The sequence below is a fragment of the Physeter macrocephalus genome, chromosome 19 (assembly GCF_002837175.3).
Source record: "Physeter macrocephalus isolate SW-GA chromosome 19, ASM283717v5, whole genome shotgun sequence".
Taxonomy (NCBI): Eukaryota; Metazoa; Chordata; class Mammalia; order Artiodactyla; family Physeteridae; genus Physeter; species Physeter macrocephalus.
In genome coordinates, this window is record NC_041232.1 from 10582480 (window position 1) to 10608144 (window position 25665).

The 25665-nt window shown below is 47.9% G+C and overlaps 1 protein-coding gene across 5 annotated transcripts in view; it reads left to right on the forward strand.

Annotated features, from left to right (window-relative positions):
* The first annotated feature begins 824 nt into the window (after positions 1 to 824).
* ALDH2 (aldehyde dehydrogenase 2 family member) overlaps positions 825 to 25665 on the forward strand; it is a 29235-nt gene continuing 4394 nt past the window's right edge. The window contains exons 1-12 of one of the 5 annotated variants that reach the window (XM_028480161.2): positions 951 to 1016; positions 6147 to 6217; positions 11426 to 11530; positions 13234 to 13374; positions 14511 to 14590; positions 16747 to 16858; positions 17366 to 17494; positions 17931 to 18044; positions 20233 to 20335; positions 20943 to 21127; positions 23511 to 23675; positions 25506 to 25663. In XM_028480161.2, coding sequence (XP_028335962.1) covers positions 6185 to 6217; positions 11426 to 11530; positions 13234 to 13374; positions 14511 to 14590; positions 16747 to 16858; positions 17366 to 17494; positions 17931 to 18044; positions 20233 to 20335; positions 20943 to 21127; positions 23511 to 23675; positions 25506 to 25663 — 1325 coding nt within the window. In that variant the 5' untranslated portion in view covers positions 951 to 1016; positions 6147 to 6184. Of the gene's footprint in view, positions 1017 to 3302; positions 4193 to 6146; positions 6218 to 11425; positions 11531 to 11707; positions 11913 to 12373; positions 12442 to 13233; positions 13375 to 14510; positions 14591 to 16746; positions 16859 to 17365; positions 17495 to 17930; positions 18045 to 20232; positions 20336 to 20942; positions 21128 to 23510; positions 23676 to 25505; positions 25664 to 25665 lie in introns of those variants that run through there. The other 4 variants (XM_055080418.1, XM_007130001.4, XM_028480162.2 and 1 more) reach the window with 4 other exon arrangements.

The following is a 25665-nucleotide window of genomic DNA, read 5'->3' on the forward strand; positions in this document are numbered from 1 at the left end:
GCCCCTGGTGGTCTAGCGGCTAGGATTTCTGGTTTTCATCTAGGCTACTCAGGTTCAATTCCTGGGCAGGGAACTAAAAATCTCTGCTCGGGACCACTCACTGCCATCTCTCCGAGATCTATCCTTCCCTTCCAAACCCCTCACCACTGCCTCTAAAATCCTTCCACCTCTGGCCCTGCCCACCTCTCTCACCTCACCTCCCAACCCTCTCCCCCTTGTTCACTGGCCTCCAGTTTTTCCCTTTCTGCAACAGAAGTCAGGTGTCCCATCTCAAGGCCTTGCCCTCGCTGTTCCTCCCCCTGCAATGCTCTTCCCTTAGTCACAGGACCTTAACAATTCAGGTCTCACGTGTCAATTCCTGACCAAGGGATTTAAAAGCAGTGCCCTCTGCCCCAACTACCTCTTCACCCTATTCATTTCCTTCACATCCCTTATCACAATCTGAAATTACCTCGCGTTTGGTTTAAGGTTGGCCTCTCCCACTAGAGTGTAAGCCCCCTGAAGTCAGGGCCAGGGTCGCTTCGTTTCTTGCCTGTACACATTAAGGGTTCAGGCACACAGTAGGGGTTCAGCCAACGTGCGGTGAACTCGCCAGATCCTGACATTCTACACCCGCGGCGCGCCACGCGCGAGTCAGTGCCGGGCCCACAGGAAGATCAACCTTGATCCCCAACCGCCCCTCCACGGGCGCGCGCGCGTATTGGCGGCGAGCGGCCGAGGGACAGCTCCGCCTGGGGCGTGGGGAAGGCGCGGGTACGCCCCCGGGCCCCGCCCCGCGCCTGCCCATTGGCTGCCGCGCCCGGGGCAGGGAGAGATCTCGCAAGCAGTTGCCCGCCGGCAGTCCTTCCAGTTCAAGCCGCCAGGGCTCCGCTCGGCACACCAGCGCGATCCTCGGCATGTTGCGCGCAGTTGTGCTCGCCGCCGCCCGGCCCTGCCAGGGCCGCCGGCTGCTGTCGGCTGCCGCCACCCCGGCCGTGCCGGCCCCCAACCAGCAGCCCGAGGTCTTCTACAACAAGGTGAGGCCGCCCCAGCGCTTTGTTCTCGGGGGACAGAGGCCGCCGGGTGGGAAGGGACTGGATCTCTTCGGGCCTCAGTTTATCCAGCTGGGACTCGAGGGGTTTGCTGCAGTTGCTGTTTCCGCACACCTTCCCTTCCCTGCCTGCGAGCAGTTTGGCCCCTTCGCCGCCCCTGACACCTCGGTTCCATTACCTAGCTGTGACTTTGACCACTTATTTGTCTTGTCTGGCCGCTGCCCGTTTTCCGGGTTTCATCTCCCGCCCCTCCCCCACCCCCAGTCGTCCTCGGCTTTCGGGCCTTAGTTGTCCTGTGCCTGCGCAGTCTTCACGACATCACCCACCCAGACGACATGTCCATTTAAGACCCTCTTTGCAGGAACAGTTTTGTCTTTTCGTAGTCTTTTATCCCTTGACTCGCCCTCGTCCAAGAACGTCCAAAAGGAAAAACAAAAAGGAGTCCTTTTCAGCTAAGGTTCACCAGTTCGCCAAGGGAGAGGCCAAGGCCACGGCCCCGGCCTATCGGCGTCCTGGCACTTCCACTGCTGGAAACTGGGAAAGGGTGGAGACCTTCGCTACAACAGCGCAATCCCCCAAATGGTGTCTGTGCCTTCCAGGGCTCTTTCTTTGGTCAAAGAAAGGAGGGACTTTCCAGGATAACATTGACTCCCAGTAGCTGATTTCTTGCTCAACCAGGACTTGGGAATATTTTCTCTTTTGATCTTTGAGTTTGAGTAAAGTGCTGAAAGTCACAGAGAAGGAAATTGGTTATGAGAGTTCATTTTGTTTGTGCAAAAAGTGTAGTTGCTGCCCTTCTCTGAGCTTCAACTTCTATAAAGTGGGAAGGGGTCAGAGGGTGAGCACAGGGGTTCATACACCACGTGGGTACTTAACAGGAGTAACAGCTGATATTCTCTGTGCACCTCCTTTGCACCTGGCACCAGTCTAAGTATTTACCTGTTGTGCCATTTAATCCTTTAACAGCCCGGTGAGGTAGGTACTGTGATTATCTCCATTTTACAGATGAAGAGACTGAGTTACAAAGAGGTTTAGTGAGTTACCCAAAGACTCAAGTCAGCGGCAGAGTTGGGGTTCATCTAGGCTCCCAAGAGTAAGCCGATAACCAGAACCTTCCATGGTACTATTGTTGCAACTCTGTGTGGGAATAAAGGGGTCACTGCTGACTTAGGATGCAGTAGAGACTGCCCCTGGCTGGCTGCTTTCAACAGGGGACCTGCTTGTCTGGTCAGGAGCTCGGCTGCAAATCTGCACAGAGACTGTGGGTAAAGGCACATCTGTGTGATTTAAAGGGTGTTACAAATGGTCATTTGCAAGGGAATAAAAACAAAAGATAAAATAAGATGCCCTTTGCATAACACAAGCCAAAAAGGCAGTGGCTGCTGCTCCTTAGGCCGCTTAAGGAGGAGTTCATGCTTGAAAGACTTGAACATCAAGCAGAAATATCCTCAAGGGAAAGGCAGCAGCATCCCAAGCCTTTGTGGCCACAGGATCTAATGAAGATCATCCTCCTTTGTGCTCATGTGGAGGTGAGGAAACAGGGTCCAAACGTCCACACAGCTCTGGTCGATAGCACAAGTCCTGTTCTCTAGATTTAGTTCATAAGGTAAGTTGGAGCAGAGTGAAATCTTCCTGCAGCTGCTTTTCTTTACCAGATTTTTTTGAGATCCTAAAAGTAACCCTTGGACTTACCTGGTGGTCCAGTGGTTAAGACTCCACGCTTCCACTGCAGGGGACCCCGTTTCGATCTAAGATCCCACAGGCCATGCGGTGCAAGAGAAAAAAAAAAAAAGAATGCTATTAAAAAAAAAAAGGAACCCTTGCTCACTGTATACAAATGCAGAAGTAAGTAAAACTTCCCGCATACCCCGTTGCACTCCCTTCAAGAGCACTGTTAACTGGTAGGTCTGTGATCTTGCAGACTTTTTCTTTGCATCTGTGTGTGTGTGAGAGCATGGGCAAGTGAGCGTGCACCAGGTTTTTTTGTTTTTACTTAAATGAGATCCTTGCACTTACTGTTCTGAAGCTGTCTCACTGAACAATGTATCTGAATTGTCTTGCTAAACCAGTACATTCAGATCTTATTTATTCTTCCCAGGGGTTGCAAAGCACTCCGCATGAGCAATCCACACTCTGCTGAAACAGGCCCCTTTTAAAGCTTCTTGGGCCGTTTTCAGTGTTGAGTTGATTGCAATCCCTGATGGCAAGAATGCCAAAGTCTAATCCTAACATTTTAAGTCTCTTACCAGGGGCTCTAGGTACAAACTAGATCATGTGCCTGGACATTTCCCTGGGGATTATTGATTCCTTGATGTTCAGTGAACTGTTCTGGAGTCTGGAGTTTCCCCAGAAGGAGCTGTTCCAGGCTTTGAAGTTGCTTCTATAGGTGCTGGATTTTCTCACCCAAGGGTATTTGGGGGGATGTTGCATTTCAAGCTTGTTGGGTCTCTCCTTGAAGAGGGGGTGGCACAGGCAATAGGTCTTTTCCTTCCCACCTCTATTTCATAACCAGAAGAGTCTATAGAGTGGGGTGGTTTGGTCAACCTTCCTGGGGTCCTCTTGCCTCTACTTGTCCTGGGTGGAGCTACAGGGTTGGGGGAACTTCTTTGTCGGGTTAGGGAGATTACAGGACAAGTTCCTCCCCCACTCACCAGCAGGGACCTGTATGGGGAGCTGATGATGGCCAGGCTTCATGAAGATCAACATTTCTCATCCTTGGTTGGTTTCAGGGACACAGCTCTGTCAAGGAAACTGATTTTCATTTTTCATTCCTTTTTTCTTCCCTGACTTGGAGAGTAATTAAGATCTGCAAAGGCAACTCAAAGGAAAACTCAAGGGAGTGTGGTTTCAGCAGAGTAATTCCTCTGGATGAGGTGTGACTAATACTTTTCATCTTCAACATTACCAGTTCATGTTGGTTGATAATAATAATGAAGATGAGAAAAATCATTGGACTATTTCACTCTCTGGACTCAGGCTGCCTGTCACTCAGTAACGTCAATCCGGGCAGGTTCACTCATTCAAAAGACACCTCAGCACCCCCAATTCCAACCAACAAAACAGGCAAGAATCCCTGATCATGGGAAGCTTGCATCCTGGAAGACAAGCGAAATGCATAGTATGGAGCAAGCTGATCGATCGGCGCTATGGAGAAAAATAAGGCAAGGAAAGAGGGATATGGAGGGTGGTACAGTTACTTAACTCTGTACCTTAGCTGCTACATCTGTAAAATGGGGTAAAAATCCCATGTACATCATATGGTTGCTGTCAGGATAAAAGGGAGGCATCCTTGCACAGCCCTTAGGAAGTGCCTGGCTTGTGGCTTCTTGCACCTCCGTATTTACTGCAGCCTTAAATAGGAGATAACAGTGATGCTGTTGAGCTTACAATATAATGGTGATATAACTCCATTTTATGCGGGCACTGTTGTAGTTGTAATTTGTTTCCTGGAGGGCTGCGCTAGGTTGTGGTAAAGTTGACTGGGAGTTTGGGTGTATTAAATTTGTGTCTTGGGAATTCCCTGGCAGTCCAGTGGTTAGTTCTCTGCGCTTTCACTGCGAGGGTTCAATCCCTGGTTGGGGAACTAAGATCCTGCAAGCTGTGCGTTGTGGCCAGGGGAAAAAAAAAAAAAAACGTGTCTCTATTCTTAACCTCTTAACCACAACATTCAGGAACTAAAGAGAAAACTGACAAAAAGAGAATTTAAAAAGGGTCTCCTTATATAGAATTTTCTGATTCCAATAGTAATACATCCTCAGTACAAAAAGTCAAGCATCACAGAAGTATGTGAGGTGGAAACTCACTGGACATATACATAGGCACATATAGATGTTCATCGCTGCATATTAGCAAAAACCAAGAAATAAGCCAGCCTGCCTTCCATGGGGAAACAGATGAACAACATATGTTACAGCTACAGGAAAGAATAATTCTGTGCACGCAGTAGTTAAAGGAATTAGCTGGAGCTGTATGAATAATGGATCTCAAGAACAGTGTTTCAAGAGGGGAAAATGTCTAGCACTCTGAGTGATGTGAAACTAATTAAAATTATCAAAACAGACTTTCTATCAAATGTGGATAAACATAGGTCCATATAAATGGCTAAAAATGTCCTGGAAGGAAAACGCTCCTTGGCGTGAGGGCAGGGCTGCATAGGGAATCTGCTTGTGGGCAGTGATTCAAGGGGACTTTAAATGTTTTATTTCTTTAAAAATAAGTGGCCTATAAGCTAATATAAAAACGAAAAAGTAAAGAAAAACAGTCCTCTGATATCCCACCGCTGCAGATAATCACTGCTAACAGGTGGTATATACAGAATAGGAGTTTGATTTATCTTGTTTTCCTTGAGAGATTCTTATGGAATGAGCCAAGACCTGTGCTGGGCTAAGCAGCGGTTTGGAATGGCTGTGTGCTGAATGAGTCAAGTGACATATCTCCACACTGATCACGTTGCTTTTATTGCTTGTTTAGGAGTTTTAAGATCCTTTGTAGAAATAATAGAAAGTCCAGGAATGTGAGACCAAAGGCCCTGGGGGATGAGGAAAGAATGTTCAGGGAGACATTCTGCGGGAGGTGGCTGCCCTTGGCCTTAACCCCAAACTAACTCCGAGGTACCTAAATGACTGTGTGGATAAGTGTGAACGTGGGTGGCATTCCATGTTTCTGTTTCTCTCCTTATGATCTGTTTTCTCTTAGACATAAATTACCCAACTGCCACTGAAAGAGCAGTTGCCAGCAGGATTCACCCAGGATAGAAAGCCACAGCATTTCCTCACTCCTTCTTAGGGAAAATAACATATTCCAGGGGTGTAGATTTCCTAGGTAACAGATTCCTAATTCTTTCATGCATCAAAGCTTGAAAATAAAGTCTTTCTAGAATGGGTCCTGCGTCTGTAAATTGGAGCTGCTGAATGGCATTTAACCTTTTTTGGCGACCTTGGGCAGATTATGACTGTCCATTGCCATGGGGTGGTGGTGGCACTAGAATATCACTCTGTCCTCGCTTTGGTTAAGACTCCTCTCCAGGGTCCTGCAGTCCTGCTCCCAGCTCTACTGTCCCTGCCCCAGCTTCTCACCCCTCCCCACAAGTTTCTGTTTGCAGTTCCTAATCCGCAGGGGCCTGGAATAGAAGATATCCGAGGAAGCCACGGATCATGTTATCCTCCAACTCAGTAATTCTAAATACGGTAACCTGCCCCAGCTTTGCAAAGATGCATGTCTAAGGATGTTTGCTGCAGCAGCACTGTCAGGAATACAGGCAGACCTCATTTTATTGTGCTGTGCTTTATTGCACTTTGTAGATACTGCGTTTTTTACAAATTGAAGGTTTGTGGCAACCCTGCATTGGGCAAGTCTATTGGCGCCATTTTCCCAACAGCATTTGCTCACTTCCTGTCTGTCACATTTTGGTAATTCTCACCATATTTCAAATCCTCCACAAGCAAAAAGATTATGACTTGCTGAAGGCTTGGAGGATGATTGGCACTTTTTAGCAATAAAGTTTTTTTTTTTAATTTTATTTATTTATTTATCTATTTTTGGCTTCATTGGGTCTTCGTTGCTGCGCGCAGGCTTTCTGTAGTTGCGGCGAGCTGGGGCTACTCTTTGTTGCAGTGCGCGGGCTTCTCATCGCGGGGGCTTCTCTTGTTGTGGAGAACAGGCTCTAGGCGCGTGGGCTTCAGTAGTTGTAGCACATAGGCTCAGTAGTTGTGGCTCGCAGGCTCTAGGCGCAGGCTCAGTAGTTGGGGTGCACGGGCTTAGGTGCTCCACGGCATGTGGGATCTTCCTGGACCAGGGCTTGAACCCATGTCCCCTGCATTCGCAGGCAGATTCTTAACCACTGTGCCACCAGGGAAGCCCCAGCAATAAAGTATTTTTAAATTAAGGTATGCACATTGATTTTTTTAGATATAATGCTATTGCACCCTTAATAGACTGTGGTATAATATATAGCTTTCATATGCACTGGGAAACCAAGAGTCATGTGACACCCTTTATTGCAATACTTTATTGCGATGGTCTGGACTGAACCCAAAATATCTCTGAGGTCTGCTTGCAGTGAAAACTTTTCCTAAAAGTGCATTTGTAGGACATGATTAAATAAATTGTGGTCCATTAGTTTTGAAGATTGCTATGTTGCTTAAAATAATGAGGCAGATATGCCTGTGGAATAACGTCCAAGATAAACTTACTCATAAAAGCAAGTTACAGAATAAAAGTCCATGATCGGACTTCCCTGGTGGCACAGTGGTTAAGAAGCCAGTGCAGGGGACACAGGTTCAATCCCTGGTCTGGGAAGATCCCACATGCGTGGAGCAACTAAGCCCGCGTTCCACAACTACTGAGCCTGCGCTCTAGAGCCCGCGAGCCACAACTACTGAGCCCGCGTGCTGCAACTACTGAAGCCCGAGCTTCTAGAGCCTGTGCTCTGCAACAAGAGAAGCCACCCCAGTGAGAAGCCCACGCACCGCAACGGAGAGTAGCCCTCACTCACTGCAACTAGAGAAAGCCAGTGCGCAGCAATGAAGACCCTACGCAGGCAAAAATAAATAAAATAAAATAAATAAATTTATTTAAAAAAACAAAGTCCATGATCCCCACTGAGAATGGACACTCTCCACATCTGTCCCGTTCCCTCCAGGACCCCAGCACCAGTGCAGGTCCTGGTACATAGCAGGTGCGGAACCCAGAGCCCCCTCTGCTCTCCCCCACCCTCACTCTGCAGCCACGGGGCCCTTTTGGTTCCTCGTGTCCCCAAGCCCCTGCCTCAGGTACCCGCTCTGGTCCTGACTGTTGCCTGTTTGTTTCTGCTTCTCTCTTCATTTGCTTGTTGATCATGTCTCTCCTCCCGGGACTTTGGTTCAATGAGCCAGGACCTGGCTGTTTCACTCAGTGCCCAGCATGGCAATGGCACTTGGTTAACACTTAACCACTGCATGGATGAGTGAATCCAACTTTTATAAAATGCAGTGAGATGTATTTATTAAAATGTAGAGAAAATAGAGCATTTTGATGGAAAAGCTCTATGAGTTTTGCTAGCAGTCCAGATTCAAAGTGTCAACTTCTGATGCCATGAGGCTGTCTCTCTACTTCTAGAAACTATAATGGGGAAGTGTGAGCCCGGTAGGACCCCCTCCCAGGGTGAGTGAGTTAACATGTTATGTAAGTTAGGCGTTGGGTTTCTGGCCAAGAGGTTATGAAACATTCGGCCTAGAGTCCACTCTTGTGTTTATTCAAGGTAAGTCACTATGAAACTCTCCTCACTTGAAGCAGAACTTTGGCAGAGGCTCAGTATGAGAACGGTTCTCACCCTAGGTCCCCACCCCCCACCACCAAGGAGGGCACCACTGAAGTCTGGCTCTAGGAGAGGGGAAGTGGGAACTCTAAACAGAAGGAAGATTCCAGGTTCCTGCAAACCCCAGCTTATCCTATTAGTTAGAAGGGAGGATGGACTGTTGAAAATTCAACAGTGGAGAGTGACTCAACAAATCCAGGGCATTGAGAGGAAGACAGGGGCCAGGGAGTGCTCTTTCCAGGGTCCTAGACAAGATCAGGGGATGGTGTGGGCCCCGCCCAGGGAGGAAGGGGTGAGGACCTGGGGAGTTTAACCAGACTGGCCCACTCTCCGCTTCATACTTCCTGATCTTTTCAAAATAACAACGAAAACTTTTTCAGGATAAACTAATTTAGTATGCTGCTGTGCAGGTATCTGGAGTAAAGTACTGACTGTGGTGGTGAGACACACTGCATGTGGGGTCCTGGCTTAGGAGCTTACACCCCTCATTGAATTTAGTCCTCACATTTAAGCCCTCGGATGTGTCATCCCGAGACCGATGAAGCATCTGGAAATGAAGGGATTGGCCCGAAGGTCACAGCTTGTGAGGGGTAGAGCCAAGATTTGAACACATGTCTGTCTGGCTTAGAGGATGGTGCTTTTTATAGCACCCATAATAAAAACTCAAAATCAAACTTGCAGCAGGGCAGTTAAGTAAACCATAAAGATGGAGATTAGGAAACAAGAGTTCTGACCTCCTTGAAGGCAGACATGGGCTCTGACTGGAGTATGAAGTTGGGGGGAAGAACTGGGCAAAGAGCACAGGCCTTGGAGTTCTGAAGACCTGGGTTCAAATCCGGGCTCTGCTCTCACTGCTGTGTGACTTTGAGCAGGTGGCTTGACTTCTCTGTGCCTCAATGTCCCCCAGCTGTAGGGAGGATGCAGCTCACCTAGGTTTGCTATGAGGTTTAAATGGAAATGATCCAGTAATGGAAAGCTTCTGGTACAGGGGCTGCCACATAATGAGTAGCCAGGAACAGTCAATAGCCATTTCCATGACATGCAGGTGATGGGTAGAACATTCACATGGTACCAGGTGCTGACATCTTGGTCAACAGAAGGGAACAGTACAAGGCCAGCCAGGCTCACCCCCACCCACTGCGGCCTGCCTCTCTCTGTAGCTGACCTCCTTAAAGTGCTTCAGTGAATCGGTGGGTGTGAGGCTGTGAAACCTGAGCCTGCACTCAGGGTGGCAATGGGAACAGATGTTTGGAGCGGTCACTGGCTGTTTGCCAGGCTCTCCTCCTTCCTCCACGGGTGTTATCTCTGCTCCTCCCCATGGGCTTCACTCTCCTCCAAGTTCACCAGGAGGCGAGGCCGATTTTCAGAGAGGGGAGCACGTGGGGAGGGTGTGGCCCAGTCCAGCTTGAACTCGGGTCCACCTGGCTTCCAGCCTGAACTCTTTCTGCTACACCTGTTCCCCCCACTGGAAACTACCTGTTGCCTGCTTCCCAGTTCTCTTGCAGGAAGAAACAGAGGTGTCTTTTCCCTTCAGATTGATGATCAGCCACCTAATGTGAACCCACACACATTTCCAAAGAACCTGGCTGAGTGACTGCAGACAACTTCACAGGTCCTAAGCCGGGGCCAGGCCATGTTGGGATGCTGGGGTCCAGGAGAGCCCTTGGGGAAGGAAGGCAGAGTGGCCTTGGACGGGTGTCCTTGCCTTCACCCCACCTGTGACCTTTGCCCCAGCCTTGGTTAAAGTGACTGAAGTGACCTCAGCCCACTTCTGGAAAGACCAGTTTCCCCAGCCTCAGCGGACAGCTTGCTGGGAGATTTCTGCTCTGTGCTCCCCTGAGGGTTTCACAGGACCTGCACTCCTCTCTGACCCCATCTCCTAGCGCTTCCTTCCTGGTTCACCAGTAACTCTGGCTGCCTTTGTTTTTTCTCAAACACACCAGACTTATTCCTGCCCCAGGGCCTTTGCACTTGCTGTTCCTGCTGCCTGGATTGCTCATCCTCCCATTCTTCCCATGGCTGGCTCCTTTTCATCAGTCAGGGCTCAAGTCAAATGTCTGCTCTTCAGAGAAACCCTCCCTGACCATCCCAGCTAGAGCTCTCTATCTTCCTCCACTTTATTACTTTCTATGGATCCTGTTTTTCTCCTTTGCACTTATGACTGCAGTCTGAGACTGCCTTGTATATTTGATTGCTTCTTTATTTTCTGTGCCTACCAGAACGCCAGCTCCATGAGAGAAAAGTACCTGAGTTTGGTTCCCACTGTGTCCTCAGCCCTAGAACCATGCCTGGCCCATTGCAGGTGTTCACTAAATATTTACTGAATGGATGAAAGAATAATCTAAATTGGTTCTCATAACAACCCTACTACAGTAGTATGGTAGAGGAACAGTGGTTGCTAATTCTTCATTGCTCCTCCCAGGCAGAGGTGGAGGTTCTCCCTCCCTGTGAATCTGGACTGGGCCTCTGTCTCATGCTGACCAATGGAATTTGGTGGCAGAAATAAGGCCATGTGACTTCTGAAGCTAGATCTTAAGAAGCCTTTCAGCTTCTGCCTGGTGTCTTGGAACACTCTCTAGGGAAGCCAGCTGTCATGTGAGAGGTCTGACCAGCCTGAGTCTGCCATACAGTCAGGAAGCCCAAGCAACCATGTGGTGCCAGACATATGAGTGAAGAAAGTATCTTGCACCTGCAGCCTCAGGTGCCCTCGCTCTGCAACCACATGCCCAAGCCCTGCCCAGCTGAGCCTAATCAATGGACACAACTGTGAGAAATAATAATAAATCATTTTAAGCTACCAAATGTTGAGGTGATGTTACACAGCAGTAGATACAGATTACTGATAAGAAAGGAACATAGTCTTCATTTTTCAGGTCAAAGAAACCAGGACATTGAAAGGTCAAATGACTTACCCACAGTACTTGGCAGAGTGGGTGCTCCAGCTTGGATTGTCTCCAAGGCCTGTGCTTTTAACTTCTAGGCCACATCCCTCTGAAGCTAATTGCTATTTGTTCTTTCTGATTTTTTTTTTTTAAACATGGCTGGTGGTCAGTATCAGGTTGAGAGCTGGTCCTGAGGACTTTCTTCCTTCTCATTGTAGATCTTCATAAACAATGAGTGGCATGATTCTGTCAGCAAGAAAACTTTCCCCACCATCAATCCATCCACTGGGGATGTCATCTGTCATGTAGCTGAAGGGGACAAGGTGAGATATGGTAACTTAACCTTAGGGAACGGCTGAGTGGGTTGGGGGTGCACAAGGATGGTTTCATTCTCTAACATGTTTTTTTATGGTTGAAACTTTGTGTGTATTACTTTCATAACTAAAAATGCCAATTAAACTTTTTGAGTTAAGTGAAACCACAGAAACTCTTCCTTGTAGGTAAAAGTGCTAGATTGTACCCGGGTTCAAGAATTCATACAGTTGTGCAAAGAAGATGTGGCACATAAATACAATGGAATATTACTCCGCCATAAAAAGAAACGAAGTTGAGTTATTTGTAGTGAGGTGGATGGACCTGGAGTCTGTCATACAGAGTGAAGGGAGAGAAAAACAAATACCATATGCTAACGCATATATATGGAAGGTAAAAAAAGAAAAAAAAAGGTACTGATGAACCTAGCGGCTGGGCAGGAATAAAGACGTAGACAGACGTAGAGAATGGACTTGAGGACACGGCGGGGAGGGGGAAGCTGGGGCGAAGTAAGAGTAGCATGGACATATATACACTACCAAATGTAAAATAGACAGCTAGTGGAAAGCAGCAGCATAGCACAGGGAGATCAGCTCTGTGCTTTGGGACAACCTAGAGGGGTGGGGTGGGATAGGGAGGGTGGGAGGGAGGCTCGAGAGGGAGGGGATATGGGGATGTATGTGTGCATGTGGCTGATTCACTTTGTTGTGCCACAGAGGCTAGCACAGTATTGTGAAGCAGTTATACGCCAATAAAGATCTATTAAAAATAAAATATAAAAAAATTCATACAGTTGCAGAATTGTAGGCTTGGAATTTAATTTGAGAACATCTAATCCAATCTCTCCATTTCAGACCTGGAAGTTGAAGGTCAGAGAAGGGAAGTACACAGCTAGATGGAAATCTTCTTCAGCAGAATTCAGGTCTCCTGAGATCTAGCTATGGTGTCTGTAGTATATTTTGATTTAATTATATATACCCATAGTAATGAAAAAAACAGTAATACTAATTTTAAAGTTAAAAATTAGACTTTCAGTAAAAAACATTTATTAAAATAGAAAAAGCATTAAAAATAATTCAAGAATGCCTCCTGTCCTCTTCTTTAAAACAGTCTTCTATATGCACATTTAAGGCCTTTCTCCCTTTGCTAAAAGAAAGTGTGAATACTTTTCTGGCTCATAGGGTAGTCTAATGGTAAATGTATTTAATATTAATGAAAACGATGCTCCCTACCTCCTGATACACATCTCCCTATATGGAAAATGCTAGCTGTGTTGACTTTATTGCTTTCCCAAGGAGGGGGAAGCTGGTTAAACCTGCATTAGTTGGAGACTGCCAGTCGTCTCAGAAGGAATGGTTAATTTCACTGGGCTTGTTTTGAAAGGAAGAGGGGAAAAATGGCCAATTTCTAAGTGCTGATCCCTGAGTGCCTCTCCCTACGTTAACTCTTTGGGGGATTTTGAAATGGAAATCCAGAAATGGAAACCATCAGGATCCTCATTCCCACCATGACTGCTAGGAAGGAGAGAAGCCCAGTCACTTAATTCTGAAGCTGGTCAAACAGAGCCCTTTTGAGGCTGGGAGGAACTGTTTGGGGCAGTTTCCACACAGGCATTGACTGAAGCTCCTGTGGGCACGTTCAGCAGCGGGGCAGGAGGCATTTGGAGGTGGTTATTGCTGAGAAGGCCTGAAGTACCTCGGTGGGTGTTTTCCAGGAAGACGTGGACAGGGCAGTGAAGGCTGCCCGGGCTGCATTCCAGCTGGGCTCGCCCTGGCGCCGCATGGATGCGTCCAAAAGGGGCTGGCTGCTGAACCGCCTGGCTGATCTGATAGAGCGGGACCGGACCTACCTGGCAGTAAGTTCTCTGCTCCTTCCCCTCTCATCCCACATGGCAAATGGACATCCCACGGATAGCCAGGAAAGGGTTGCCTTGCTGACAAGTAACTGGCCAGAATGGCGTAGGCTGGATACCTTTGGGGTACCTTCCTGTACCAACCTGGGAAGCCTCTTAGTGTTTCCTTTGATGCAGTGGGTTTGGCTAAGAAAGGAGGAGACTCGGGTGGGGAGGGGGCTATGATGGGGAAGCCTTCCTGGAGAGAGACCCCCCAGAGGGATGAACACCTCTCCCAGACCCTCTCTGTGTGGTGGGCCTCCTCCCTGTCTGCAAGAGGCAGAAGAAACCAGGAGGCAATACCCTCTCCTCCCCCAGTCCATACTGCACATAGCAGCTGGAGTGAAGCTTCTAGAAGGCAAATTATACCATGGTGCTCTGCTCTTAAGCCTTCCGTCACATTCTGTGTCCTTAGGATAAAGCCCTGTTCCCTCAACATGATCTAGTAGGCCTTCCCTGATCTGGCTCTATCTCCCAACTGTGGCCCTGACACACACAGCTCAACTCACCAGCTTTCCCTCAACTTCACTGCCAAGCTTTGGGCCTTTGCACATGCTGTTTCCTCTGCCCAGGGTACTCTTTCCTTTGTCACCATTCATACCCTCCCCTTTGCCTCGTTCCTCCTACATATCCTTCAGGTTTTAGCCTAAAGGGTGCTTCTCAGGCTGGAGTTGCTCCAACTGGGTTGGGCACTTCCTAATACTCTTAACACTTGTGACTAATTCATGTCATTATTTGCTGGCTTTTTGCTCTTTTTTTTAAAAACATCTTTATTGGAGTATAATTGCTTTACAAAGGCTTTTTGTTCTATAAGCTCCATGATTGCCTCTGTATTCCTAGCACCTGGATCCGCCATAGAGTAGAAGCTTGAAAAAAATATGTTAGTGAAATGATTGAATGTGAAGTTGGTGCATCCTTCCTCCCATCCCCCTCCTCTTGCTCCCTGCCATTGAAGAGGCCCAGAAATGCCTCAGAATTCGGCACAAAGGGGCCACCATCCCTTCTCAGACCATGCTGAGCCTCAGTGCTGTTCGTCCCCCCGATTTGCTGATTCATTCCTGTGCCCGCCTGTCCGTGCTGATCTTGTTCTCTTTGCTCAGGCCTTGGAGACCCTGGACAACGGCAAGCCCTATGTCATTTCCTACCTGGTAGATCTGGACATGGTTCTCAGATGTCTCCGGTATGGGCTCAGGCTTCCTGTTCTTTGTTCTGGCCGTGCCAGAGGGGAGGGAGTGTTGCTGGAGGGGTGGAAACAGAATAATGTAAAAGGATCACAGGAGTTGGAGAAACGTATTCTAGTTAGACTCCATCTCATGGGAATCATCCCCCAATACCCAAACTGTAACTGAGTCATATATGTTTTCTCTTTCAGTTTTGGTAATTTATATGTTAGTTGGAATTTTTCCATTTCTTCTAGGTTATCTAATTTGTTGACTACAGTTACACATAGTATTCTCTTATAATCATTTTTATCTTGTTTTTATAATTATAATGTCCCCACTTCCATTTCTGATTTTAGTTATTTGTGCTTCTCTCTTTTTTCCTTAGTCTGGCTAAAGGTTTGTCAATTTCGTGAATGTTTTCAAAGAACCAGCTTGTGGATTTGTTGATTCTCTCTGTTGTTCTTCTATTTTTCATTTCACCTATCTCTGCTCTGATCTTCATTATTTGCTTCCTCTTGCTAGCTTTGGGCTTAGTTTAATCATAAACATTTTAATAACCAAGAAATACAAGATGAGGAATAAGAGCTTTGTCAGAGCCCTTGGGTCATAGGTAACAGGAACTCACTCAGCCTAACTTGGGCAACTGTGGAGAGTGAGGGGTCTGAAATCCAGAAGGCCATTTAGTCTAACTGCTGCCTACTTGCTTCCTTCTTCTGTCGACTACACTGGCCTCTCCTGGGGCCAGTCTGCATGTTGGAACCCGGTTGCTCACACCTGGGCTGGCTGCTGTATGAGTGATTCCAGCCAGACTAAGCTGCAGTCCCTTAGTCCTCGTGCCAGATTCCTGGAAGGGGGGGCCCTGATTGGCTGGCCTTGAGTCTGACCAGATGTGGTTCAGGTGGACAGATCATTGTTCAAATAATGGCTGTTCCTCCGTGACCATGTGGACAGAGGTGGAGGGGAAGAAGCAGTGCCAGAAAAGTATGGGTTGGACAACAAAACAGTAGTTATCCCCCGTAACAGGGTTTCTCAACCAGGGCAATTGCATCTCCCAGGGGACAGTGGCTAATGTCTGGAGACATTTTTGGTTGTCACAACTGGGAGGGAGGGGTGCTACTGGCATCTAGTGCATAGAGGCCAGGGATGCTTTAAAAATCCTGCAGTGCACAGGACAGCCCCCCACAGCAAAGAATTTTCCAGCCCCAAATGGCAGCAGTGCCAAGATTGAGAATGCTCTGCAAGGACGCCCCAGAGGGAGCAGCCTGGTGAACAGCAGGCAGAGCCCCAGGCCTTCCTGAGTTTTAGCTGAGTGCCTCTGTGCTCATTAAATACCTGTTCTGAGGCATGCAAACACACATAATACAGACCCGGGAAGAAGGGAGTAGCGATGCCTTAATTTATACAGATTGGCAACTCCATGGCTATTTTTCTCCCTGGCGTCACAAACCTATGTTCACACCCAAGTCAAGTCTGGTCTCAGGCTAACCTCAGCAGACACATTCATTTCAGAAATCTCTCTTTTACACTGCATGTTGCATCTCTCCCCCATCTTTCATTCTTCCTACTTCCCTGAAAATCATCACATACTATAAACACATGACTCTTCTTTTCCCCCCAGCTCTAATTTGCTGTGTTTTTGCCATTTGTGTCTCTGTGTGTCTGGTTGGTAAGCTTTACAGGGTTAGGACCCAGTCATTGATTTGTTTCTGGTCACTGTTCACTCAGTCTTAGTACGATGCTCTGCACACAGCAAGTGCCAGCTGTTAGATGGGTTTGCACTTTCCCACTAGAGTCCATCTATGGTTCTCAGATGCTAATCTGTGGTGCTGGGCTGGTGTGACAGTCACATTTTAATAAATCTGAATGTTTATTAAAAATACTGATTCCTGGGCATCAGCCCCAGAGAGTCAGTTGAGTAGGTCAGAAGTGGGTACCTGGAATTTGGTGTTTTTTATGAGCACCCCAGGTGATTCTGAGGCTTAGAGGTTAGTTACCGAGAATGAATTATTGTGACCCTAGCAGTTAGTTAAGTCTTTCTGGAAATAAGCCCAGAGCCAGGGCAATTATCAGAAAGACCCAGTTGGACCAGTTTGAGTCTTCTCTTTCTGCCAGAGTTTACAGGGGTCCCTGACAGTCACTGATTGAGTTTGGATTTTTTTTTTTTTTTTTGAAGTTACTATGCCGGCTGGGCTGATAAGTACCACGGGAAAACCATTCCCATCGATGGGGACTACTTCAGCTACACCCGCCATGAACCTGTGGGAGTGTGCGGGCAGATCATCCCGGTGAGTGTTAGACTCATAATAAACAAATGAAGGTTTATCAGGAGTGCTGTGAGAGGCAGCAATCTTGGGCAGGTTCATTGCCAAGGTGGGAGGGTCTGGGGGGTGATGTTGGAAGGCGGCCTGGGCAGTGGCTGAGCACATGGTCTTTTAACAAAGCCAACCAGCGCTGCCACGGGTGAACTCTGTGACCTTGGGCAAGTCACTTATCCCCCTAGGACTTGGTTTCCTTATCTGAAAAGTGGAAGTGATAGTAGCTGTCTTAGGGCAGTAGGGAGGATTGAATGCGATGATGTAGCATGGTGCCTAGTATGGAAAAGCAGGAATGCGAGTCACTAATATTATCATCTGCCACCTGCCTTGTTCACCTGTCTTAAATCTACAATTGAGCTGTGAAGGGGACGCTAGAGGTTCAGAGAAGCTGGTGTTGCTTCTGCTCTCTGGCTGCCACTTTCTGCTGCCAGTGCAGCTCTCGGCTGAGATTTCGGGAGTGGCTGTTTTTGATTGCAGTGGAACTTCCCGCTCTTGATGCAAGCATGGAAACTGGGCCCAGCCTTGGCGACTGGAAACGTGGTTGTGATGAAGGTGGCTGAGCAGACTCCACTCACTGCCCTCTATGTGGCCAACTTGATTAAGGAGGTGCGTGGCTTGCGTCCATCTTGACCTCTATATGCCTTTGTAGAGGCTTGCTCTATAGGAGTGCTGATGAGGGGCTCCCGTAGTGGGGGCGGGTATTTGTAGAGAAGGGACTGAACCCCCCTCATCCCTGCTCATCACACTTCAGCCGAAGTGACCCGCACCACCTCTCTTCTACATTGGGTTTCATTGCAAGACCCCTCTGAAGAATGAACACCATTCTAAGTGAGTGCCATGGGGGCAGGGGCAAAGGGCACAGGGAATCCCACAAAACAGGATCCTTGCTGCACCATTTAGAATTCCTGAGTAGTACCGGGTAAGACTGCTCACCTGTGTGCTGGGCAGACTGCCTCAGCTTCTGGGAGGGGATGTGTATTCCTCTGTCCAGACCCTTTGGAGCAGAAGAACGACTCCCAGTGTCCCTGGTGTTTGCCTACAGGCCGGCTTTCCTCCTGGCGTGGTCAATATCATACCTGGATTTGGCCCCACAGCTGGGGCTGCCGTTGCCTCCCATGAGGATGTGGACAAAGTGGCCTTCACAGGCTCCACTGAGGTAAGGCATCCTAGGACCTCACGCTTGTGGTATGTTTGGTTCAAACACCCCCAGTCCTCAAAGGATGATGCGTTCAAGACTAGCCTCTGGGGGACCTTCCTGGCGGTCCAGTGGTTAGGACTCGGCGCTTTCACCGCTGTGGCCCAGGTTCAGCCCCTGGTTGGGGAACTAAGATCCCGCAAGTCGTGCAGCGCAGCTAAAATAAAGTAAAATAAGATTAGCCTCTGGGTACTGCATGGGGGTCTGCCCCAGGACTGCCTTTGAGTAGCTCAAGTGAGGGGCCCCATGTGTGCCAGCAGGTACCATCAGGGTGGAGCCCTTTGTGGATTGGTTGACACTCCAGCTGCTGTAGGGGGGTGGCCTGGAATCCCATGTGATAAAGAGGCCAGGACTGTCTAGACTTTATAAAGCCCAGAGCTGACTGCCTGCCCAAGGTCAAAGCACCTCGGCTGTGTCAGACTCCTTGACTGGCACTGCCCTGGCGATTAAAGAGAGTGGGCTTCAGGGAGACATGAGTTCAAATCCCAGACTTGTCATTATGACATGAGGCAATTCACTGAGTGTCTTTGGGGGCTCCATTCATTGTGTTTAAAATGAGGATGGCAGTATCTATGCAGTACAGACAGTGGGTGTGGTGTAGTGGGGAAGATAATGCGCTTTGGAGTCAAACGAACTGTTTCAGCAGCACTTACTTAGCTATGCGACCTTAGGCAAGTCAGCCTCCTGAAGCCTCCTTTTCCCCACCTGTAAAATGGGGATAATAACTGTGCCCACCTCCTGGGGTTGGCCTGAGTGAGATAAAGCTTATGATGTATTCAGCAAAAGTCTAGCCCAGAGTAAGTGCTCAGTGAGTGAATGAATGAATGAATGAATGAGTGAGTTCTGCTCTGTGCCAGGCCCCGGGGAGACAAAGACATATAAGATGCCTGGGGATTTCTTAAACATAATCACCTTGAAATCAGGGACAAAATTCCTTTTTCCTATCCTTGAATTCTTGGAAGGCTTCATTGCATGACTTTAGAGAAGGCATGCTGAATAGTATAATAAAGGTAATCTTTAAAATGACCCCCGAGGTAAAGATACCTTCAGACATTCAGTCTGTACGCAGAGATGGCGGTTGCGGGAGGGCAGAACTGTGGCCTAGATGACACAGTCCAGGCTCTTTCTTGGCTTAGTCACCACCTAAATTAATGCCTCAAAGGGATGTTGAGAATCTTGCAGATGGGACGGTTTCTTTCTTTTTTTAAAAAAATTAATTTATTTATTTATTTTTGGCTGTGTTGGGTCTTCGTTGCTGTGCGCGGGCTTTCTCTAGTTGCAGCGAGCGGGGGCTACTCTTAGTTGCGGTGCGCGGGCTTCTTATTGCGGTGGCTTCTCTTGTTGCGGAGCATGGGCTCTAGGCGCGGGCTTCAGTAGTTGTGGCTCGCGGGCTCTAGGCGCACGGGTTTCAGTAGTTGGGCACATGGGCTTAGTTGCTCTGCGGCATGTGGGATCTTCCTGGACCAGGGCTCGTACCCGTGTCCCCTGCATTGGCAGACAGATTCTTAACCACTGCGCCATGAGGGAAGTCAGACGGGATGGTTTCTTGACTGCGGTATGTGTGTTCATTCAACAGATAAGCACAGGGGTGTCTTTGTGCCAGTCTCTTGGAATACGGAGGTGAGAAGCACCCCATCCTTGCCCTGTGCTAGGAGATACCATTTAAAACACTGTGAGAATGAGGCAGGATAGCAGGTCTGAACTGGTGCTGGATGCAGTTTGCCCAAATGTGAATTCTGATTCCACATTTACTGTGTGACTTTGGGCAAGTGACTTGACCACTCTGAGCTATAGCTCCCACATTTCTATATCAAGGGAAAGAGTCGGCCTTACCTCTGAGGTTGTTGTGAGGGTTGAACTTAATGCACACAAAACACTTAATTAGCACAGTGTCTGGTATGTAGGTGGTGCTGAGTGTGTAGAAGCCACACAGCAATAACCCTGCTCGTGTCGTTACTGTCATTGTCATCCTAGGAGCTCAGAGGATGGGGCAGTGATGGTAAGTGAATGGCCAGATTTGGTGAAATTCTCCAGGTCTCTTGTAGTACAGCTACTCCCTCAGGTTGTGGGGGCTTCTGTTCTGTGTGTCTCAGAACATTTGGTTTTGTTTTCCTCCGCTGAGTTTGTCTCTGTTCCTGCTTCCCTATAGGTTGGCCACCTAATCCAGACTGCTGCAGGGAACAGTAACCTCAAGAGAGTGACCCTGGAGCTAGGAGGAAAGAGTCCCAATATCATATTATCAGATGCTGACAGTAAGTTTTCAGGGGGGAGGTCTGATATCAACCTGCCACTAGCTCTGTATTCTGTGGTCCCACTCAGTTCCGCAATCCTCAGCATCCCTGCGGATTGGTTTCTGCCCCCAGGGCCTCAGGATGAAAGTAAGACCCCTCAGCATGGCTCTCTGGCCTACATAATGTGGCCTCTCCCCCAGCCTTTCTCCTCTCTGCTCCCTATAATCCAGCCAGGCTGAGCTAATCACTTGCACAAGCATGCAGCATGCTTTCAGATTAGACTACTTTCCCTCCATCACATCCTTTTTCCTGGTCCTGCTGAGGTGCTCCCAGATTTGTCCTCCTTGAGGGAGTCTTCCCTGATGGCCATAGGCCAGCTGGTTTGGTCCTCCAGCCGCCCTTGGCTCCATTACCACAGTGGGTGATGACCACTCTCCCTCGTGTCTATCTGCCACTTGGTCTCCACACTCAGAGAAGGGAGCGATCGGCCCTGCCTTGTTCCCACACAGAGTCTGGCACCCAGCAGGCACGAACGCTGTTGGTAGTGGTAACGGGTTAAGGGTAGCAGCCAGTGGGGCCAGGCTCCTCCTTATCCTCTTCTTCTCATGGTTGCCTTCTGCCTCCGCAGTGGACTGGGCTGTGGAGCAGGCCCACTTCGCCCTATTCTTCAACCAGGGCCAGTGCTGCTGTGCAGGCTCCCGGACCTTTGTGCAGGAGGACATTTACGCCAATTTTGTGGAGCGGAGTGTTGCCCGGGCCAGGTCTCGTGTGGTCGGGAACCCCTTTGACAGCCGGACTGAGCAGGGGCCGCAGGTAAGCCCGGTGGTTGCACGCAGGTCTCGGTGTCCGGAGCCACCGTGGAGAAGCGGAAAGGGCCTTGGACTTTGCATCCGGCAGGCCTGGCTTCAAATCTCAGCTCTGCCAGGTACCAGCTGTGTGCCCTTGGGAAGCCACATGCTCTCTCTGAGCCACCATAAAGCCTGCCCTTCGTAACTCACAGAGTGGCCGTGAAGTGGAAATTAATAATGGAAAGCCCTTTGTAAATTACATACACATAATAAATATGAGAAGTGGCTGTGAGAAAGGGAATGCATGTTTCCTGGACCTTGGCCATCCATACAAATGCATCTACCAGAAAGACACACACATACCTGTTAATCGCAGTTACGTCTGGGAGGAGGGCAGAGGGCCGTTGTAGCAGAGGGACTTCATTTCACTTTATACTCTTCTGAGCTGTTTGATTTAAAATATAAAAATTTTTTTTTGTTTTCTTACAATGAGCATGTATTCATTTTAACTAATAAAAATATAGTCAATAATAATTATAACAAAAGGAAACACAGTGCCTCACCCCACCACTTCCTCTCACATCCTGATCCTTTTTCCAGCATTGGCCTTAGACCCAGCCTGTCTTGGGCTCACTCTCCACAGGGCCCTGTGCTGGCCTCCTCCAGCCTCCTCCTCTCAGGGATGAGGAATCCACTGGGTCAGGGATGCTTCCTCCCACAAATCCCTTGCACGCGGCCCTGAGCCCACTTCTGGGGCCAACGGGGGCCTCTCTGCAGGCTTCATTGTCCTGGGTATGTCTGCGTTCCTTGTGTCTACTCCCCAGGCTCTAGTGCTGGCCAAGGCAGCCTTTTTTTTTTTTTTTAATTAATAGATTCTGTTCTTTTAGAAAAATGAGCAGAAAGTACAGAGTTCCCATATATCCCCTAACCTCCCCATCCCCTGTTTTCTCCTATTATTAATATCTTGCATTGGTGTGATACATTTGTTATAATTTGATGAGCCAATATTGATATATTATTATTAAATGAAGTCCATAGTTTACATTAGAGTTTACTCCTGGTGTTGTACATTCTGTGGGTTTTGACAAATGAATCAAGACATGTACCCATGATTATGGTATCACACAGAATAGTTTCAGCGCCCTAAAAATCTGTGCGCCACCAGTTCATTCCTCCCTCCTCCTAACCCTTGCAACCACTGATCTTTTTACTGTCTCTATAGTTTTGTCTTTTCCAGAATGTCATGTAGTTGGAATCATATAGTCTGTAGCCTTTTCAGATTAGGCTTCTTCGTCTTTTTCATTTTTTTCCCCCCAGATTGCCTTCTTTTACTTAGCAATGTACATTTAAGTTGCCTCTATGTCTTTTCGTGACTTGATGGCTCATTACTTTTCATGGCTGAATAATATGCTACTGAATGGATAGGCCATATTTTCTTTATCCATGCATCTGTTGATAGACCCTTGGGTTGTTTGTACTTTTTAGCTATTGTGAATAGTGCTGCTGTGAATCCCAACGTCTTTTTTTCTCTCATTTTTCTTTGTGGTTTGTGGCTATATAATTATTAAGGTAATACAAATTTGTATTAAAAACTTCATAAAAAAGAGTTTAAAGTAAAAAATAAGATCCCCTTGTCCCCTTCATGTCCATTCCTCATAGGTAACCACATACACACACAGTTACATTTTGGCATGTTTGTTTTAGCAAAAGTAGGGTCATATAATACATATCATCCTACAAGCTTCCCCCCTCTTTACAGAACATCTTAGGCTGTCGTTCTGTGTCTGTCAGTGAACAGGTCTGTTGTTAATGATGCCAGTATATGGGTGTGCCATTTTAACCAGCTCCTCTACTGATGCATACTTGGGATTGTTTCCACTTCTTGCTTCTGTAAGATGTTCCCCAGTGACTATCCTTGTTCAGGCCCCTTTGTCACATGTAGAATAAATTCCTAGAAGTTAAATAGCTGGGTCAGAGGATATGAACATCTAATTTTTTGTCTGGTATTAATAAGCCATTTGCCCGAAGAGCTGTACCAGCTTACAGTCCTTTCTTTTTTTTTTTAAATTGAGGTGTAATTGACCTATAATGTTGTATCAGTCCTTCTAATAATGTATGAATATTACAGAGTATGCAACATACCCTTGGCATCAATGTATTTTCTTACTGTTTAAAATTTTTAGTAATCTCATACTTGAAAAACAAAAACAGTGGGCTTGATATTCATTTTGATATTCATTTCTTTGAGGGCTAATGAGTTTGGTGGAATCTATTCTTATGTTTTTGGCCTTGCTTATTCATGATCTGGCCCATTTCCCAGTTGTCTTCTTGCCTGTGTGGTTCTAAGCCTGAAGCTGGGAGAGGTATGGCTGTAGCATCTCTGTAACTCTGGGCTCCTTCTCCCTCAGGTGGATGAAACTCAGTTTAAGAAGGTCCTTGGCTACATCAAATCTGGGAAGGAGGAGGGGGCGAAGCTGCTGTGTGGTGGAGGGGTGGCTGCTGACCGTGGCTACTTCATCCAGCCCACCGTGTTTGGAGACGTGCAGGATGGCATGACCATCGCAAAGGAGGAGGTTAGCATGGGTCCAGCGCTCGAGGGACTGTTCCTAGGAGGAGAAGCGGACAGTTCAATCCAGCATCTTGACCCAGGACCCATCCACTGGCCTTGGGCCAAATCCCGGCTCTATGCATAAGACAAATGATTCGCAATTCACTTCTGATCTTGTGCCTCTCCTCTTCAGCCTCTTATGGCTGCCAATTGTTGGGGAGAACGTCTGAATTCACCAGCAGAGCCTGCAGGTCCTGTGTGTTCTGGTCCCTGCGAGCTGTGAGTCAAGGAATGACTCTTCCTGGCCCTTCTCATGGCCTTCATGTAAGCAGACACTGGACTAGATCAAAGGGCTGACTTCCCCACATGGCGAGAGTCCCTTGATCTTCTCTCCCCCTTGGCACTGATTACGAACGTAGGGCAGCAGCTCCATCTCATTCATTCGTTCATTTCACAAAATTTTTTTTTTAACATCTTTATTAGAGTATAATTGCTTTACAGTGGTGTGTTAGTTTCTGCTTTATAACAAAGTGAATCATCAGCTATACGTATACATATATCCCCATATCCCTTCCCACAAATAATTTTTGAATTCCTGCTATGTGCAAGGTGCTCTACAGACACTGGAGATCCAGGGGTATCCAACATGTGTACTCTGCCCTTGTGGATTTCAGACTCACTCCACTTCCCCCAGCAGGATGAAGCCCTTTAGCGGCCCTATGCAGGGAAAACATTATACTGCCACCCCCTTCCACGGATAATTCAAAATAAAATATTAAAATGCAAAATCAGGGTAAGAGAGTACAACAGAGTTCTGCCTCTTTTCCCATCATGACTATTTTGATGCTTTTTTTTTTTTTTTTTTTAAATCTTGATGGAAATGGAAAATATCCATTTTCTAGAAGGGCAGGGGCTGCCTTTGCTCTGCTAGTGCCCAAAGTGCAAGATGCCCCGTCTCGCAGTCCTTGCTCCAACCGTGATGGGCTCCTGGCAGTCTTCTTGCACCTCCGTCTTGACACTCTGCACCCAGTCCTAGAATCAGTCATTTCTTCAAGAAGTCCTGGTTCCTTTTAGTGGAGAATGGGATTTTGCGAGAATGGGTGCTGCGTGTGCCGGTGCCTGGAACTCCATTTCCCTCCTCCCTGCTCCTCACCCTCACTCTGACTTGGCCAGTTTCTGCTCGTGTGGTGTCACAGCTTGACTATCACCTCTCGAGGCCTTCCCTGATCCCCTGCCTCCCACCACTCAGGCCAGGTAGCTCCTCTGGGCTCCTACCACTTGTCACGGTCACATGCCACTCACTTGATTACATCAGGATCTGTTCCCCGGGGTCTCTCCCCTGATAGGGCTGAGAGCAGCCACACCCCAACCACAACAAGCACACCTAGCTCCCATGTTTTGGTTTCTAGAGCCCACTAAAAGGAACCAGGATGCCTTGAAGAAATGGCTCAGAAATAGGGCAGGGAAAGTATAAGATAAACTCAGAACATCTTGAGATCAGAGACCCTATCTTGTTCATAGCTTTTTCTTCAGCATCTAGTGTGTGCCTTGCTGAATGACTGACTGAAATTCTTTGAAACTAAATCTCCATGTGACCTGTCAGTGCAAGCCCCTACCTCACAGGACTGTTTAGAAATAAGGTATGTAAGGTGGCACACAGAAGGTAACCAGTCCCATTAGCTTCCTTCCCTTTGTATTCCAGTGAGTGTGGGAGCTGTCTTCTCCCTCTGGAACAGTTAGGGTGTGTCTGGGGGCTTGTTACCACATCTGGAATCATCTGCTCAGCGCTGTGGAAAGCTGGGTAACAGGTGGTTCCGTGTCTGCCCCACCTACCCATTGTGCTCTCTAACCCCAGATCTTTGGGCCAGTGATGCAGATTCTGAAGTTCAAGACCATAGAGGAAGTCATTGAGAGAGCCAACAATTCCAAGTACGGGCTGGCTGCAGCTGTCTTCACAAAGGACTTGGACAAGGCCAATTATCTGTCCCAAGCCCTCCAGGCTGGCACCGTGTGGT